Consider the following 18,272-nt stretch of genomic DNA (forward strand, 5'->3'; position numbering starts at 1 on the left):
GGATACTAAGAAGGCCTTTGACCGTATCCGTTGGCCCTTCATACTCAGGAGGTTTGCATTTGGTGGTAACCTTTTGCATGTGATCTAAGCTCTATACTCTGGTCCTTTGGCGAGGGTCTTTATGAAAGGAGTACTCTCCTCCTTATTTCTGACTTTAAATAGCTCGTGATAGAGCCGTTTGCAGCAAGGATACGACTCTCTCCCGATATTAAAGATGTTGTGGTCTAGTCTGATGAATATAAACTCTGCTTTTTTGCGGATGATGTCCTTCTCGCGCTGACCTCGCCTCCATCCCAATCTTATTTGATGTCCACGCTACTCATCATCATTTATATATATATATATATATATATATATATATATATATATATATATATATATATATATATATATACATATTCCGTAGCGCTACCTATGACACTCATGGTGTAAAGTAAATTATTCCAAAACTTGCACTTCATTTGCGCCACCCACCCTGGATCTCCTTAAGAGTAACTTTAATTTGTCCTAGCAGCGCTCCAAATTAAAATATTTGGGAGTCTATATATTCCATTTACGACACCCTGTATACACTAAATTTCCCACATGTTAACACAATTAAGCTGGATCTGCTCAGATGGCAAAACATTTCTTGGGTGGCCAGAATTGTCTCCCTCAAAATGAACATACTACCTCGTTTACCTATTTCAAACACTTTCAAGGTACCCAAATCCACTCTACAACTGCATCATTGGATTTTCCAATTTGTCTGGCGCCATAAACCTCAACGTACTAGCTTTGCAACTTTAGGCAGAGCTACATATAATGGAGGCAGGGGTTTTCTGGACATCTACTATAGTGCAGCCCATCTGGGTCAAACTGTAGCATGGTTCTCAGGAGGACTTGGCCCACGGTGGATAGACTTGGAATCCTCCTCCTTGCAGGGTGTCATTATTGGGCTAGTTGTTGGTGATGCCAGTGTGTGATTGGCCTAGAGCTAAGACTTCACCCTGTCATCTGCTTGTCACTTATGGGACTATTGTCGACTACACTCTACACTTTAAGACCACTACAATACCCTCTCCCATAGCGCCTCTGTGGCATAATCCTGCTTTTATTCCTGGACAATGTCACTCTTGTTTTTTATCTTGGCACATGAAGGGTATTGGGCTGATTAGAGATGTACTTGACACTGGCCCACTGTATCCCACTGGCGGCCCTAAAAGAGAAATTTGGTTTCCTGTCGGTCAGCTCTTTCGCATACCTTCAGGGAAAGCATTGTCGAATCCCTCTCAGAACCTGATGTTATGAGAAAGTGGACTCCACTGGAATCTATTTGTATCAGAGACCCCCTTCAGAGAGGTATTTATTTCTAACTTTCATAATCTCCTTATCACGTTCAGACAGACTAAGTGCCCTGCTCGCAAACTTAAATGGGATGTCAACTTGGGCAGGCCACCAGATGAGGACACCTGGTCAATGATCAGAGAGTAGACTTCAAAATCCTCAGTCTCCTCTCATGATAGAAAACGCCAATGGAAAAAATATCGGCATATCTGCACAATAAATTCCACAAATTCTCCTAATTCTGGTGCTACTGGTTTATATACAATAGTCCCTCCAGTACACACGATGCAAATACTCATCCTCAAGATTCTTCATCCCTCTTTTTATAATTTTCATAATCTGAGGTTAGTTGTTGTTACCTCGCCCAAATAAAGGAATGTTGGTCGCCGGGAGTCCCATGCATGGTCTGTCTATCCTATCTACTCCCCCCTTATGTCCTCCTCATATTATAGAAAAATAGAAATCGCCACCATTCCGCAGCTCTGTACGGAGAACTCGCACATCGGTCCCTGCCCCATTGGGGCTTAGTCTAAATTCCCGAACACACAGACAGACGGGTCAATTTGTTAGCAGCCAGTTAACCTACCAGTATGTTTTTGGAGTGTGGGAGGAAACCCATGCAAACACTGGGAGGACATACAAACTCCTCACAGATAAGGCCATGGTCGGGAATTGAACTCATGACCCCAGTACTGTAAGGCAGAAGTGCTAACCACTTTGCCACTGTGCTGCCCCATGCATGTGTATCAGTGGTTTTGTATTTATAGCTGTACTTTTCAGGTTATTCAAATGATCGCATATTTTGCATGTTTTCTCTTTACTCTTTTTATACAGTCAAGTCCATAAATATTGGGACATCAACACAATTCTTATATTTTGTGCTTTAACTGCAGACTTTCAGCTTTAATTTGAGGGATTTTACATCCAAATCAGGTGAACGGTGTAGGAATTACAACCATTTCTATATGTGCCTCCAACTTTTTAAGGGACCAAAAGTAATGGGACAAACTAAACAATCCTACATCAAACTTTCACTTTTTTTTTTTTTTTTTTTTAATTAAATTTATATCTGGTTTTAATAGCAGACAGGTTATAAATGCACAACCAACAAATTGGCATGGTATGTTGACACTGAGAGAATTACATTCTGGCACCAGTCCAAAATGTACTCAGACCTGTAAAAGAGCTAAGCCAAACCATACACATACCTGCTAATAACCATATAACCAATAACACACAAAGGGAAAGGCGGGAAGCTGTTAACCTAGTAGGTTGCGTATCTGCCGGGCACAAGGCGAAACCAAATGGTCCACCCAAACAAGCTAACCCTCGGGTGCAAAAATGGAAACGCAACCACTCAATCAGTCAAGTTTGAGATCGGGGACTCTGTAGAGTCTAAAAGGTGTAGCCATGGACCCCAAATAGCAGAATACATTTCAAACTAGTCTATGGTTGACAGGTGCATCTCATCCATGACCCTATAGTGTTCCAATCTATTAGACCAGTCCCGAATACTCTGAGGCGTAGTTGATCTCCATTTCACTGGAATCACTGCCTTCACTGCTAAGAATTTTAGGAGAATTTTTTTTTTAAAACTTGGCATATCGACTTTATTTAACAGCCAGAACACCAGAGTGTTGGCTATGTTTTGACCTAGAAACTTCTGCGTGATGCTCACCACCTGTGACCAAAACGTTTGCAACATGGGGCAGTCCCACCAGGTATGCAAAAGAGTATCAGAACCATGGTTGCATCTCCCAACAAGTGTCGGGCACCCTGCAGAAGACCCTCGCCAAATGAGCCTGGCATCTGTACCACCTGGTAATTACCTTATAGTGAGTTTCTAGAATTGAAACATTAGGAGAGCATGAGTGGGTTGCCTGGAAAATTTTAGACCAGTCTGCCCCTTGTAACTCAACTCCTAGATCTCTTGCCCACTCTGTTTAATTTCGGAGGGGATACGAATAGATGTTGTACCAAAAGCTTATATATAGTTGAGAGGGAATGTGAAGGACAGAGTGACCTGAGACACAGAGATTCAAAAACCGTTAAACTCCTAGAGGTGTGTTGTTTTGGGAAAACTTTCACTTTTTAATACTTTGTTGCAAATCCTTTGCAGTCAATTACAGCCTGAAGTCTGGAACGCATAGATATCACCAGACGCTGGGTTTCATCCCTGGTGATCCTCTGCCACGCCTCTACTGCAAATGTCTTCAGTTCCTGCTTGTTCTTGGGGCATTTTCCCTTCAGTTTTGTCTTCATAAAGTGAAATGCATGCTCAATCGGATTCAGGTCAGATGATTGACTTGGCCATTGCATAACATTCCACTTGTTGGCCTTTTTAAAAATTCTTTGGTTGCCTTTGCAGTATGCTTCGGGTCATTGTCCATCTGCACTGTGAAGCGCTGTCCAATGAGTTCTGAAGCATTTGACTGAATATGAGCTAATAATGTTGCCAGAAACACTTCAGAATTCATCCTGCTGCTTTAGTCAGCAGTCACATCATCAATAAATACAAGGGAACCAGTTCCATTGGTAGCCATACATGCCCACGCCATGACACTACCACCACCATGCTTCACTGATGAGGGGGTATGTTTTGGATCATGAGCAGTTCCTTTCCTTCTCCATACTCTTCTCTTCCCATCACTCTGGTACAAGTTGATCCTTGTCTCATCTGTCCATAGGATGTTGTTCCAGAACTGTAATGGCTTTTTTAGATGTTTGCCAAACTCTTATCTGGTCTTCCTGTTTTTGTGGATCACAAATGGTTTGCATCTATATTCACTCTTGTGAAGTCTTCTCTTGATTGTTGACTTTCACACATATACACCTACCTCCTTAAGAGTGTTCTTGATTTGGCCAACTGTTGTGAAGGGGGTTTTTCTTCACCAGGGAAAAATTCTTCTGTCATCCACCACAGTTGTTTTCCGTGGTCTTCCGGGTCTTTTGGTGTTGCTGAGCTCTCCGGTGCGTTCTTTCTTTTTAAGAATGTTCCAAACAGTTGATTTGGCCACATCTAATGTTTTTGCTATCTCTCTGATGGGTTTTTGATTTTTCAGCCTAATGATGGCTTGCTTCACTGATAGTGACAGCTCTTTGGATTGAGAGTCGACGTCGACAGATTCCAAATGCAAATGTCACACCTAGAATCAACTCCAGACCTTTTTACCTGCTTAATTGATGATGAATTAACGAGGGAATAGCCCATACATGTCCATGAAATAGCTTTGAGTCGATTGTCCCATTACTTTGGGTCCCTTAAAAAGTGGGAGGCACATATAGAAACCGTTGTAATTCCTACACCGTTCACCTGATTTGGATGTAAATACCCTCAAATTAAAGCTGAAAGTCTGCAGTTGAAGCACATCTTGTTAGTTTCATTTCAAATCCATTGTGGTGGTGTATAGAGCCCAAAATATGAGAATTGTGTTGATGTCCCAATATTTATGGACTTGACTGTATGTTCTGTGTAATATCTCAGGCTTCCATACAGCAAATACCAGTTGTATATAATGTCACTTATCTTGGCCTATTTTGACTTACTCTGTATATATACATTGTGTGATGTATTCTATAAATAGTTGTGTTTAAAAAAAAAATATGGGTTCTTGATACAGCAGTAATAGGTTTGGGGAGTCATCGGTGGAAATTTTTGACTTAAGTGCTTTTGTACATAGTATAGCAACAGACTTAAGTAAGGAATGTTTGAATACTTTGTGATTTTCAGTTTGGCTTCCTGAAACCTTGCTACTTGTTGCTCTTGCCATTTTGTTTGAAGCCCATTGGTTTGTACTGTGCATTGTATTTCTGTTTAGTGTTCAGCTTGTAGCCTGCTACTAAGGTAAACCATGCATTATTTGGGTTTCAATTATTTATTTATTTTTCATTTGCAGGAACTGAATGATTTGGCTCGTGATCCTCCAGCACAATGTTCTGCAGGCCCAGTTGGAGATGATAGTAAGCAATAGCTACCTCTTAAACTTACTCAATGTTTTACTTAAGAATGAAAGTTCCATTTAAGATTATCCGTTTAGTTTTATTATATAATTTTGTTAATTTCGTTTGCAAACCCTTGAGGAAAGCATAGCCTACATTAAACGTACATCCAAAGCAAGCAATTAAATGCACAAGTGAAAACTGGTTAGCCCTCATGAATTTGCAACCTTGTGAGAAGGCCAAAGCTGAGACAAAGGAGTGTTGGGTCAGTGGAAATGCGGGAAAGCAGTGGAGTTGTACTACTGAGTAGTATAGTGAATCAAGGGTAGGCTCTAATAAAGAGGTGGGTTTTTCAGACTCCTCCTGTCCTGTGAGGACAGGAGGAGTCTGACATGTAAAGTATTTCATAGAAGAGTAGCAGCATCGCAGAAGTTTTTTCATTGGCAGAGGTGGTTAGTGGTGAAAAATGAAGTGCTGCCAGGAGCAGATCTAAGAGGCATTGACATGCATAAGTTATTGAGGATTTTGTAAGGGAAGGTGAATAAGTAGATTCATTCTGAAGAAAATAGGGAGTCAGTGTAAGGATTTGCAGAGTGGTAAAGAGAATAGAAGTCTTGCTGTGGTGTTTAGGACAGATTGACAGGGGTGTGGAATTCTAGATAAGTTGTAGTAGGTAAATTCTGGTTGCATCTTGGAAAAAGTGCATATTCTGATAATTGTAGGGAAGGCTGAAGAATTGGAGTTTGTGGTCAGAGCTCAAGGCAGTGTTGGAGAATCTAGAGCCTGAAGTGGGAAAAGACAAGGTCATGGGAGTGTCCACCTAGTGAGTGGGATATGAAGTCAGCTGGGAGACTCCGAATGAGGTAGTAAGCAAAGCGATTTTGTGGTGGCAAAGACAGTGGTTGTCAATAGAATTGTTGAAGTCACCTGTGGTTTCTATCTTGTATGTATCCTACCCTTTGACCTACCTACTCTCATAGTTGTCATTGAATAGCATGACTTGACTGGGTGTGAGGGAGTGATGTAAAAGAGCAACTCAAAGATGGCGAGAAGATTGGGTAGCCTTCCAAGAAACAGTGAGTGTTGTATTGAGCAAGTAGGACACCTACACTCTTATTTTGTCTGCTAATTGGTCTTGCCATTGGGCTGTGGGAGATGTAGCGCTAGAGAAGATGAGCCAGGTTTCTGTAATGTCAAGGCTTTTGAATTTATAGATGAATGAGCGTTTGTTACAAACAAATATTTCGGTCCAGGATGGTAATGGAGAGGTGTGAATAAGTTTGGTGGCATTGGAAGTATTGGGTGGATAGGGAGTTTGTTTTAGTGACATGAGGAGCGTGAGCAGTTAGTGCAAATTGAGCTGGGCTGGTCAGAGATCCGACAATAGCCATGAGAAGGGGCAGGGCAAGAAATATAGTGTATATTGGCATGTTTTGTGGGTGTGATATTTGTTATGCTTGTCTCATTTTGTTTGGGTGCATGTAGGTGGATGAATAGTAAGAATAGCTCATGGATGCAGAGTTATGTGGGGAAACTGTTCCCAGAATTTGGTGGGGGGGTAATTGAGTGAGAGAAGATGCTGGAAAGGAGTCTGAAGCTAATGTGGGTTGAACGAGAGTAGTAGAAAGAGGAAGGTGAAGGTAAATTGAGTAGTTGGGATAGATGCTGATTTAGTTTTGGGAACAAGCAATCCAGCTAGTTGAGGCGTTGTCCAGCATATTCATAATTTAGGCTCGGACTCCAGCTACACAATCGCAACTCTGCTTGGTGTCCCAACGACTGAACAAAGCTGCTAGTCTAGTATATCCTTGAAACTTTCGGTTTGAGGTTCCATAGTGCCACTGTCAATTATCAGTTTTCCACAAGTTTTAGATACTAATTTGTGAAAATAAGGTGTGGGAGGTAGATCATGAGTAGCTACCTGAACTGCTGTCCACATGAGCTTTACAGGCTATAAGCACCAGTAACTGAAATCCCCCGCATGTATGGTCGAAACGCAGGTTCTGCCCACGTGCAGCTACAGATCTGTTTCCTCATAACTACACTAAAGCTAACAAATTTATTTCTTCCCCCGCTATATAATAAAATACATTGCAAGGTCTTTATGAATGTTCATGCAGAAATAAATGAAACACACAAACCTGTAGGGAGGGAATCATTTCAGATCTTGCAACCTCTATGAAAACATAGTTGTTTGCTTTCTTTGCCTTGGAATACAAAATATAAGCAGATGAAGTGACTGTATAACTAGCTATATTCCCAATAGTAAGATTATAGCAATTTGTACAAGCATAGCTTTGCAACTAAGACTTGCACATTCACTTGAGCTGCATTCCAGTCAATTGCTGTTAAACTGCATTCTGGTCCTTATAAATGGCAATTTAAGAGGGGTCATTGATATCTGAGGATCATATAAGCCTTTCATACAGGTCTCAAGTGCAAAGGGACTACCCAAAGTAATTCTTTAAGGGCTTTTACCTGTAAAGTGATTGGGTCCAAGTAATTAAGTAAATAGGATTTACTTTGACATGCCTCTTGGTAAACAATTGGATTATCGAACAGCTACAGGGGAATTCAATTGACAGCGTTACTCATGAGAATAACGCAGCCCACACATTACCGTTAGTACCATAATTTTAGCGCAGATTTCTGCTCAGAGCTGCAAGCATAATAATGCGCACTATTGTAGTAGTAATGTGTGTGCTGCTTTATTTTCACAACTAACTGTAAATTGAATCGTCCCCTCCCCCTTAGAATTAGGTACTTTGAGTACTACTTTTCTGGTTGCTGTACGTGTCGTGAATGAAATGTGAAGCCTCAATTGGAGACAGCTAAAAATAATAAACTTTAAAAAATTACAAAAATCAACCATTATTTTTTTTTCCCCCTCTCATAACTGTGTTTTTTTTTTCTTTGCAGTGTTTCATTGGCAAGCAACAATTATGGGCCCTGTGAGTATTAAACAATTTAGCTAATGACTAAAATACATCGTCCACAATTTAATGAATACCTTCCTTTTTACACATACTTTTTGTGCAAGGTCATCTAGGGGGAACAAACTGTCTACCTATATGGTGGTATTGTCTACATTTGATGGCACTGAATCTTATGTTCTACAAATTGGCTACTTAAATATGTTTCAACGATTCCAGTGCTAATTATGAGTGGGATTTGTCCTTGGCACGGTGGTGGGCTCAAAAGTGAAATTGTACTTATCCATTCCCTCCCACACTGTGGGTGATGGGAGAGGTTGGGGCGTTTTCAAATGAGGGGCTCCATTAATAGTTTGACAAAACACTACAAATACACTGATAACCTTATTTAATGTGGTAGGTTGTCTAGTTTTTGAAATGGTATGTTTGATGGGCTACCTATATTGTTCGCACATATTTTATGCATTGCATTTAAGAAAAAAAAAAAAATCTTTGCGTGCAGATTTTATTATAAACTGTAGTTTCATGCTATTTTGGAAAGGTGGATTGATGCCAGAGAGAACAGCAAAGTACATCTTTAATAAACGCTTCTTGGCAATTTGGGTTAGATGATTTTTGCTGTGACAGGACGTATAAGCAGACTAATGTTTTTTTTTGTCAGAATACTTTGACTTCAGAAAATACAAAGGTATGATTTGTGTGGATATGGCGCACACATTACTGATATTGATGTGAATGTGACCAGCTCAAAATATCCCAAAATAGGCTAAGCAGCAAAGGTGTTAAAGCTTGTGGGTTTTTTTTAAAATGGAAAATACATTATTTCTTTTACTGATGAACTGAATCTTCTGTATTGAATAATTTCCTGCAGAATTATTTGAGAATGGTTATTAGAACAGAAAATGTTAATGCCAGTGATGCAGACAACATATAGCACACATTTTATTGCTAGCTGTGCACTCAGCATGCATGGTATAGGGTTCGATTGATCTGGAACCTGCATTTATTGTTTACTTGAGCTTTAAAGTGCTGTTCTGGACAAGATCGTACATGAAACACAAGTCACTGGTATGGAGTATTTCTTTTGGTGGGATAACGAACAATCAAACATCCATGAGTAAAGGGACTCCTATGAGACAGGGCTTTATAATATGTAAGGTAAGTGTTATTTAACAGTAGGGCTACTTCAAGGCATTTGTGAACAGTCTGTGCAGGCACTATTCATTCCTTGCACTTTAGTGCAAGAGGTGTAGGAGCATAATTTCATGAATGAGTGCTGACAGTTTTCAAAACTTAGAGGCTATTTTGTTTGTTTGTTTTTTTTCTCTTTTCTTTTTGTCCTCAAATTTAAGACTTCTTGCTGAATTTATTTAATCTGGTGATTGGCTTATTATCCCCATGGTAAAACGATTTCCACCTCCTTCCCGCCACCTTTTAATGGATAATGTGCAAAAACAATTTGCTAACTTAGAAATGCTTTCTGTTACAATATATTTAACAGTAATCTGTTTTTTGGTTTTTTTCAGAATGACAGTCCATACCAAGGCGGTGTGTTTTTCTTGACTATTCACTTCCCAACAGACTACCCCTTTAAACCTCCCAAAGTATGTAACTGTTAGAATTATTTTAAAGCTTTTCATTTTATTTTCAATTCGTCTTGGGGGGAAAAAAAACACATAGGCTTATAAGCGGTCAGATGTGTTTTATTGATTGTGCATAAGCCTAAAACTGGACTTGATTGTTTTAAAGCAAGCATATTCTCTAGTTCTTTAAAACTTCAGATCTTTAAACATGTTTGTAATATCTGTATACTTGACTCTACGCCCTCTTTATCTTTTGGATGGAAACTTGCTTTATTTGCACTCAAGCTTGCAGACCTGTTTAATCAACATCTGTGTTGGAGAGTAAGAGACATAGCAATGTCTACTTTCTACATTTCCTAGGTGATTTTTGCAATTTCTCAGTGCAGCATTGACAGAGACAAGCTCATCAGTACTGTGCATATCCATGGCATAGGGTCTCCAGTTCTACTAGATTGGGATGTGCTAGTGGTGACTAAAACAAACTTTCAGTGAATATATTTTTAAAGATCTCCTATGTACCACACTTATGTAAAGGATTTAATCCATTCTCTAAAGAACACCTACTGTTCACTTTTGTTTTTCGTACAACCCCTGAAAGCTAAACATTCAAGTGTTAAAGCTCTGCATGTGGAGTGGTGCATGCACAGCACTTTAAAATCGCAGTAGGGTGTGGCATCCCCTTTACTCTTAAAACACTGTTAAACTTTAACATGCTTAATTTAACTGTTTAGTGTTTGTGTGTGAACTAGTGATGGGTAGCGGGATCAATAATTCCAAAGCCTTCTGCAGTTCATGTGCATTTTGACACTTGACTCCACATGCTTAGTGCCCATTAATGCCTTATGCGAGAGTCCTTAAAATTGTATTGTAAGGCATGTCCACAAAGTCAATATTGTGTTTGCTTTTTCTTTAACAGGTTGCATTTACCACAAGAATCTACCATCCAAATATTAACAGCAATGGCAGCATTTGTCTTGATATTCTCAGATCACAGTGGTCCCCAGCTTTAACTATTTCTAAGGGTGAGTATGCTAAAGATTTGTTTCAGTAAATCTTTATTCAAATTGCTAAATTAAAAATACGCAAATATTGCTACCTTTTTCAAATCTGTTAAAATAAGACTTCTGCCTGAAATTGCATGCTTAAACTTGGGAAATGTACAGTACTTTAGCTGCAATTTCAGATGTTGACTGACCTGTAGCTACATCTGTAACCATGGGGGGGATCGATCTAATCTAGCTTGCTTCCATGGTTAGTGATGATTCAACAGGCATAAGTCCTATTTCAAGTATCAGATGTTGTTCCAATAAGTTTGAGTACTTGCCATAATTTTAATTGAGCAAAATAATTTTTGTATTCAATTACCTTTTTTAAAGTGTTCTCTTTACCAACATTTGCTTGAGTTACTGTAATCGTTTCTTTGTTTATAATGTGACCACTGTTGCTTTCTGCATAGAATAATCAGTCCATTTAAGGGAATACATCTTGAAGTTTTGCGCCCAAAGTGATCTCTTTAGACTTGAAGTTTTTAGCCATCATACTTTTGCATTTTTAATCAATTTACATAGATGTCTCCCAGTGGTTTGTTTTGTTTTTATATTGCACATGTCAACTTTTTGCAGGCTCTTGATGGAGCAAGGAAATGTTATACTTAACATGATCAGGTCTGTTTTGGCAAAAAAACACATACAGCTCCTAATTTGGAATGTTGGTAGTAGTATTAACCTTCAATGGACAATGTATGCTATGCACTTTGACTCAAAGCTGAAAATTGTACCTGCAGTTAACCATTTCATGACCAGTGTTTCCACTCTAGAAAAATCTTCATGGCAAAGCATCTTTTTAAAATTTGGGTGTGCCTGTTTCATCTGTAGTTTATTTTAAATGTGTGCGTCTAAATTTTTATTTACCCTCTCTACACTTTTAATTCTTTACCAGTCCAAAAGGATTGATTATAAAATTTATCTAATTTGGCTTTTGCTTGTTTGTTTATTCGATGGTGCTCGCAGGCAGGGGAGAACTGATTTACTTAATTGGTACTGCCTTATCTGGCATATTGTGATCTTGCAAGATTTCTTCTTGAACTAAGGAAGCAGCACAGCATCTACTTTCAATGTGTGTTTCAATCATAGTGCCATATGCCTGATGAAATAACTCCCCAGCTGTCTCTGATCTGTTCACAAACATAAGCCCATAGAAATTTCTTATATTGTACATGTTGCTGCAAAGTGGTTTGTAATGCTATAGCAACCTTTTGGGTTAAGACTGGAAACGCTGCAAACCAGAGTCTCCAGTTTATCTCAAAATCTGTTTCTTTTTATTCACAGCTCCATATTCATTGGCCCTGCAGCAGTGGCAGATCCGGGGGGGGGGGGCGGGGCGGCGATCGGTGTTTAAAACACAATCAGAGCATTCGGGCAGCACACGGTCACTGCAGAACGGACCTGCACATAGTGTGCAGCCTCAGAAGGCAGAAAGGGGGTGGGGCCTAAATCGCCCCCGGTACACCAATTATCTAGATCCGCCCCTGCCCTGCAGTTGGTTGTAGGCAGCTGCTCTCCAATACGTTAGTAAATCAGAATTGGGCTGATAACATTTAAACAAATCTGCACAAGATCTTTTTTCAATACATTATTACAGTGGTTTCTTTACAATAACTCCTTTTTAGTTCCAGTGAAGGGATATATCTAAATGAGTTAATTTGCATGGCTAATGAGCGGAGAATTCATCTGTGGGGAGGGGGGCGGGGTATTATGCAACTTTCGTCATATTTTAGAGCAAAGTTAAAGTTTGAAATACAGACTTTATCATAAAGATTGTATATTTCACAACTTGCATGTGATCCTTTTGTTAATGCCTGATTCTTCCATTAGGAACCACACTTTGCCCAATTGGCAAATCCCTGCCCCCTTGCAAAAACCTGGCAACACTAACTTATCTTGTCTACAACTTTTGACTGTACAATCACACTTTTCTTTTTTGTCGTTTCCTTTTGTTGACAAGTTTTGTTTTTTCCTCCTTTTTCAGTTCTTTTGTCAATTTGTTCACTGTTATGTGACCCAAACCCAGATGACCCTTTAGTGCCAGAGATTGCACGGATCTACAAAACAGATAGGGAAAAGTAAGTATGGATTTTATTTATTCAAATGCATAAAGGCTTCAAAACAATGGATCTAAATGACCTGGTGGCTGCTTCACCATGTGAGTTAGGAGTTGGTCCTTTTTATAAAAGGTTGTTTACACAGATGTATAAGCATTGTGACTGTGACTGCTGGTTTTGGCTTTGTTTTTGGGGGTGGGAGGAGGGGTTGGGCCTCTTTTGTGATCTATATTTTGAGATGGTTTTAATCGGTTAAGATTAAATTGCCACTAAACCTAAAATGTAATGGTTAAATATTATAAACAAATGGAGTGATATCAACTTTTTGGTGAACATTTACATTTTTAATTAAAGGATCTTCATGTTGCAACTAACATAAGTTATCTGACAAGAGTGTAAATGTATAATTTAGAAAAGTGTAACTTCAAGTATACCATTTGTCATATGTCTATTTGTGAGCATCTTAAAAATTTGCATGTAAGTGTTTGCTAGTTTTTTTTTTTTTTTAGTGGTACTTTTTGTGTTTAACAAACTTCCAGAGGCAAGATTACTGTGACTGTTTTACCTAGGTGCTCAACTGTTGTAGCGTAGTAAATAGCAGCAAGTTGCTAGTGTGCCAACATTTCATGGGTAGTTAATTTACTCATGGATTAAATAATGGTTATTTATCATCATAATGGTAATGTCTACTGAGCATTTGAAAGGACAGTCTGTCTATTTGCATTTATGTAGATGAGTGTTGGATCTTCTATCCGTAACCCTTTAGACTTAACGTTTTCTAGATATAAGGGGATTTTCTGTCATTTACAATATATGACGAAAATCTACTAAACATGTTTAAAATTCCTTCTGCCTTACCCTACACTGTCCTAGGTTTTCCCATTCATGAAATTGTAAGCAGAGCTCCTTGTAAGCGCAAACACCTAGTGATTGTATGGTGTATGTGTACAAAGCACTAAATAGAAATGCCAATCCCTCCCTGCTAAATTAGATCGGAAAGTGTGGTCGTTCAAAAAAAAACAAAACATTTTTTTTCTAATGTGTTAGGAGCTTTATAGATCTCTAAAATTAGCTAAATAGCATGTAAACTCTTACCTATAGTCTAATTAAAAGTGCTGTGTTACAGGGTGTAAAGTTTGCATGTTTCATGCTCACTGTATTCAACAGTGAATCTGTTGATTAGGGCCTCCATTTTACATTTTCACATTGTTTTACCAATATTGTTTTTTCTCAACCTGCCCAATGCAGAAGAAAACTATTCAACAGAAAGCAAGATTTTTTTTTTTTGATTTTTTTTTTTAAAGTTAAGTGAATGTTTATGTAAACAGATGCAAAGGAAAACCGTGTCTAAATTATTGATTCTGGTTCCAATCAGCAGTTGCCCTTGTCTTGCAATTTGTCATTATTTAAAAAAAACTAAAAAAAAATTCACATGACAGTTTCATCTAAACCTTCATTATATGTGCTGGAATTTATTTACTTAGACTTAAGTTATAAAAGTACAATCACAGCTTTGGGCCTATTAATAGTACTTCTAACTTAAAATACATGTTGATATAGCATGCATAATTGTCTTGTCACAACGATATATAAATTCCCATACATACACTATGCAAAGCCATTGTCTACTTTACAGCAGTTTATAGTACTCTTCTATTGAAGATGACCAAAATTGTAAAAGTAGTGTTAATTTTTATACAAGTGTTTCAGGGCCCTCTTCCCGATGCTTTCCACCATTTTCTGCTTATCAAGGACAGGAGATACTGCTTGACAAATGTATAATTTTTTAGTCAGCGGAGATGCTGTATTCAAAAGTTTTTGCTTGGCACAGTAATTCGGACAAAACCATTCATGTTTAAGTCTAATTTAGCAAACAGCTTATGCACTGTTGGTAATTGCATTTTGTATAGTGTTTCATGTGTACAGAGTAATTAGTTTGGTGCTGAAGAATTTGAGTAACAATGGGCATGTATAATCGAATGTAACTGATGTTTATTTTTCTTATCTAAAATTTTAGGTACAACAGAATAGCCCGGGAATGGACTCAGAAGTATGCTATGTGATGCTACCTTCAAGTCTAAATAACACCTGCATTATAGCTGGAATAAACTTTAAATTACTGTTTTCCCCCTCCCTTTCAGACCTCATCTACCTTCCCCTCTTTTTACCCCCCCCTTTTTTTTTTCTTTTCTTTTTTTTTTCATTTGGGTTTTTGTTTTGTTTTTGTGCTGCCTCCCTTCATGCACATGCTCACATGGGAAGACTTTAGCTCAGCATTGGACAGAAACTGCTCTAGACTGTCAAGTAGTTGCCAGAATACAATTGCCCAAGATTCATAATCTTATCAAACGGAGCATGTGTTAAAACGTGGCCGGCGTCTTCACTGTACCTTGGTTATGAGACTAAACCCATCCTTCATTTCTCCCTGAAATGGTGAAGAGTAGCGCCTTTGTTTGGGGGAGGGGAAGTTGTTAGGCAGAAATAATTAAAAAAAAAAAAAAAATTGTCTATCATTGTAGGATACAGGAATGTGGAATTGCTATGGATACTTTGGTCAAACCCTCCAGATGTTAATACTTCATGATGTATTTTATGCTCATAACATGTTTTGATTGGAGAGTTGGTGTTGAAATTATATAGTGGCAGAACAGAAGTAATGTATTTTATGCATGTCAATAAACATGACAAATTGGAAGGTGACACCCCATTGAATAACAAAGATAAGATCAAAAGTTTTTGTAATTTTTCATTGAGAATTTTATTTTTTGGCGGCTGAGCTATTAGTTAATCTATCTTCCACAACACTGTTAATATAGCACTGAATAAAATGATTCAAGCGTCAATGGATGACTGATCAACTAATAGCTCTGATCTGGTTTTTTTTTTTTTTTTCTTCAATAAAGTTGCATAAACCAATGTGTTAGCTGCCTGAATTAATCAATGTTTGCAACCTTACTTTCTCTGTAAATTCAACAAATCTGTATATAAAGTTTGGAATTTTTGTTTGACGTCAAATGATAGTGTAAGGTTCAAAATGACAACATAAACCTTTTCCAATGTTTGTTTAAGCTTGTTGATACACTTAGTATGAGTTGCAGAATCAGTCAATTATTGCCCATTGTGGGCAGAAGTTCCAGCATCCAGTATAGGACTGGCTGGGGCGGGGTCAGTAAAATGGTCATTTAGCAGGGTGTGAACCTTCATGGCATCTTTTCACTTAATAAAGTTTCTACTGACTTGTGACATCCAACTGGGATAGCCATCAACCTACTTGCAATGTGAGGTTGATACTATCTGGACTTTTTGATAAAGGCTCACATGGGCATATTCTACACGACTAAATCCTGCTTGTGTCCGGGCCTGGGGGAGTGGTATCGTGAAGCTTTGTTTAAAAGTGACTTTTTTGATTTTATTTTTTTGTGGGATGTTCATTAGATCGAAAGGATTATTTGCTCTGCTGTTTACAAAATACGTATTTTAGTGCAAACAACAAGTTTAATCTCTAGGTGACTTATCATGAATAAAAGCAGTACTGTCGTTTTTTCATTTCACAATAAAAAGCTGTATGTGCCATTTAGTTCTTCCCTCTTTGTTGAAACCGTAATACCTAGAATTCTCTGTGCTTAAGAACCAATAGAGTTCTTGGCAGGGTCAGTGGATGTTAATGCAATAATGTATTGAAATACTGAAACTAATTTGAGTAATGCAGTTGGTATCTGATAGAACACTTTTTAACAACAAAGTTTGCAGTAGACTTGATTCTTTTTGATTTGTGGTGATGGGCTGCTTGTTTTTTAACAGTCTTTGTGTGCACTAGCCTGACTGGCTTAAACTGAAGATGCCTTAATGCTGAGGGAAGCAAAAAGCTTTACAGGGAGAGGACTTTTGTAATATGGACAATTTGATTTAAAGCACTAGTGAAATATAGGTTGCCTCATTTAAATGTTGAACATGTGATACCTAAACTTAATATATAATTTGACAGAGCTGCAATTATGGAAGTTGTGGGTTCAATTGATCTTTTTTTTGGCAATGCCAGAACCAGTCGTGTACTGATTGCAGCAACTGCTTCCACTTCATATTGTTGAAATGGATGAGATTGGCACTGGATGACACATTTGTTACTAAAGATTATTTGTAGCAGCTGAGGGTTAAGATCAAGATCTGTAGAAGAGTGAGTCTGGTGTGCAGCAGGTGGAGTCAGACATATCTTATGAGGAGTGACTGTGTGTCCAGAGGAATGTAATTTCAACCTAAGTTTATTAATGAATCTATTGAACTAGTCAGAGTAATGGAAATAGAAAATGCTTCTTAAAGTTAGTCTTTTCAGGAAACATTTCAGGTTCCTAAAGTGTCACCTTTTTACACCAAAGTTATTAATGGTATTTCAAAATAATGGAAATATCCTGAAAAATATTTCTTTAATTGAAACAGGTTTTTGTTATCTATACACTTCCCATCCTCCTTGTCTCTAGAGGAGACTGGTTTGGGATATGCTGTCAATCGTTGACACTGCAGTAGCTAGATTGTCAATATTCAAGAAGTTTAATTTGCTATCCAGGGCAGCATTAAGGCCTGCAGTGACTACAACTGTCCAGCCAGAGCATTGTCCATTTTATGTAATGAATTAAAAAAAAAAAAAGTATACAGCTTCTTAAGATTGTACATGAAATACAGCAGGCAACAGGGTGTATGTGTAAGGCATACTTAGATCCAATTAGGGTGGCATCTATGGCTTCAGTTGCTATCAGAAAATAACTTTATGGTTGTGGCCATGCATAGTGGATGTAGATTCCAAGAGTAAGCTATTGCTCCCTTTTGAAGGCCAGAAATTAAATGCTCTAATTGCAAAATGTCTGGGGGAAATTAAAGTTGGCTGCCTCTGCATAGGCCTAGTAAGATGTTCTCTAAGGCACCCTGGTGGTGCAAATTGGCATAGAGAATATAAAGAAGCAAACCTTTACAGACCTGAAAGAGGTTATACAAGGTGCTATCAGCTTAGCACCTCACGCCAGATTTTTTCTTTTTTTTTTCTTTTTCTTTTTCCCCCCCCTTTCCTTTCTGCTATTGAGGATCTATGGACCCCTGCAAAACCTTGCTCCCAGTCATGCTCAAGTGACAGTCTATGGTAGATATTAAGGTAGGAGGCAGAATTACAAAGTTTCAGAAACCATCAACCACCACAGATGAGTGTGTTAAAACTATGCTCTATTGTTATTGATTTCTGTGAGGAGTATTTCAAAAATCACAATATTTTAATGTAGGAGAAAACAAAATTTGAAAATTATAAGCCAAAGAGTGATGTGCAGAGTTTCAGTACAGTGCTCTTGACAGGTGGGTGGCATTAAGAAGTAACCGGGTGGGGGCAGTGTACTACTTTGCAATAATATT

General features: G+C 38.3%; 1 protein-coding gene across 1 annotated transcript in view; it reads left to right on the top strand.

The window, feature by feature from the left end:
* Positions 1–16,458, top strand: part of UBE2D3 (ubiquitin conjugating enzyme E2 D3) — a 28,706-nt gene extending 12,248 nt beyond the window's left edge. The window contains exons 2-7 of the mRNA XM_075200972.1: positions 5,223–5,286; positions 8,185–8,216; positions 9,725–9,802; positions 10,698–10,803; positions 12,809–12,902; positions 14,899–16,458. Coding sequence (XP_075057073.1) covers positions 5,223–5,286; positions 8,185–8,216; positions 9,725–9,802; positions 10,698–10,803; positions 12,809–12,902; positions 14,899–14,944 — 420 coding nt within the window. The 3' untranslated portion in view covers positions 14,945–16,458. The remainder of the gene's footprint in view (positions 1–5,222; positions 5,287–8,184; positions 8,217–9,724; positions 9,803–10,697; positions 10,804–12,808; positions 12,903–14,898) is intronic.
* The last annotated feature ends 1,814 nt before the right edge of the window (positions 16,459–18,272 follow it).

Source organism: Mixophyes fleayi, chromosome 1 (genome assembly GCF_038048845.1).
Source record: "Mixophyes fleayi isolate aMixFle1 chromosome 1, aMixFle1.hap1, whole genome shotgun sequence".
Classification (NCBI taxonomy): Eukaryota; Metazoa; Chordata; class Amphibia; order Anura; family Limnodynastidae; genus Mixophyes; species Mixophyes fleayi.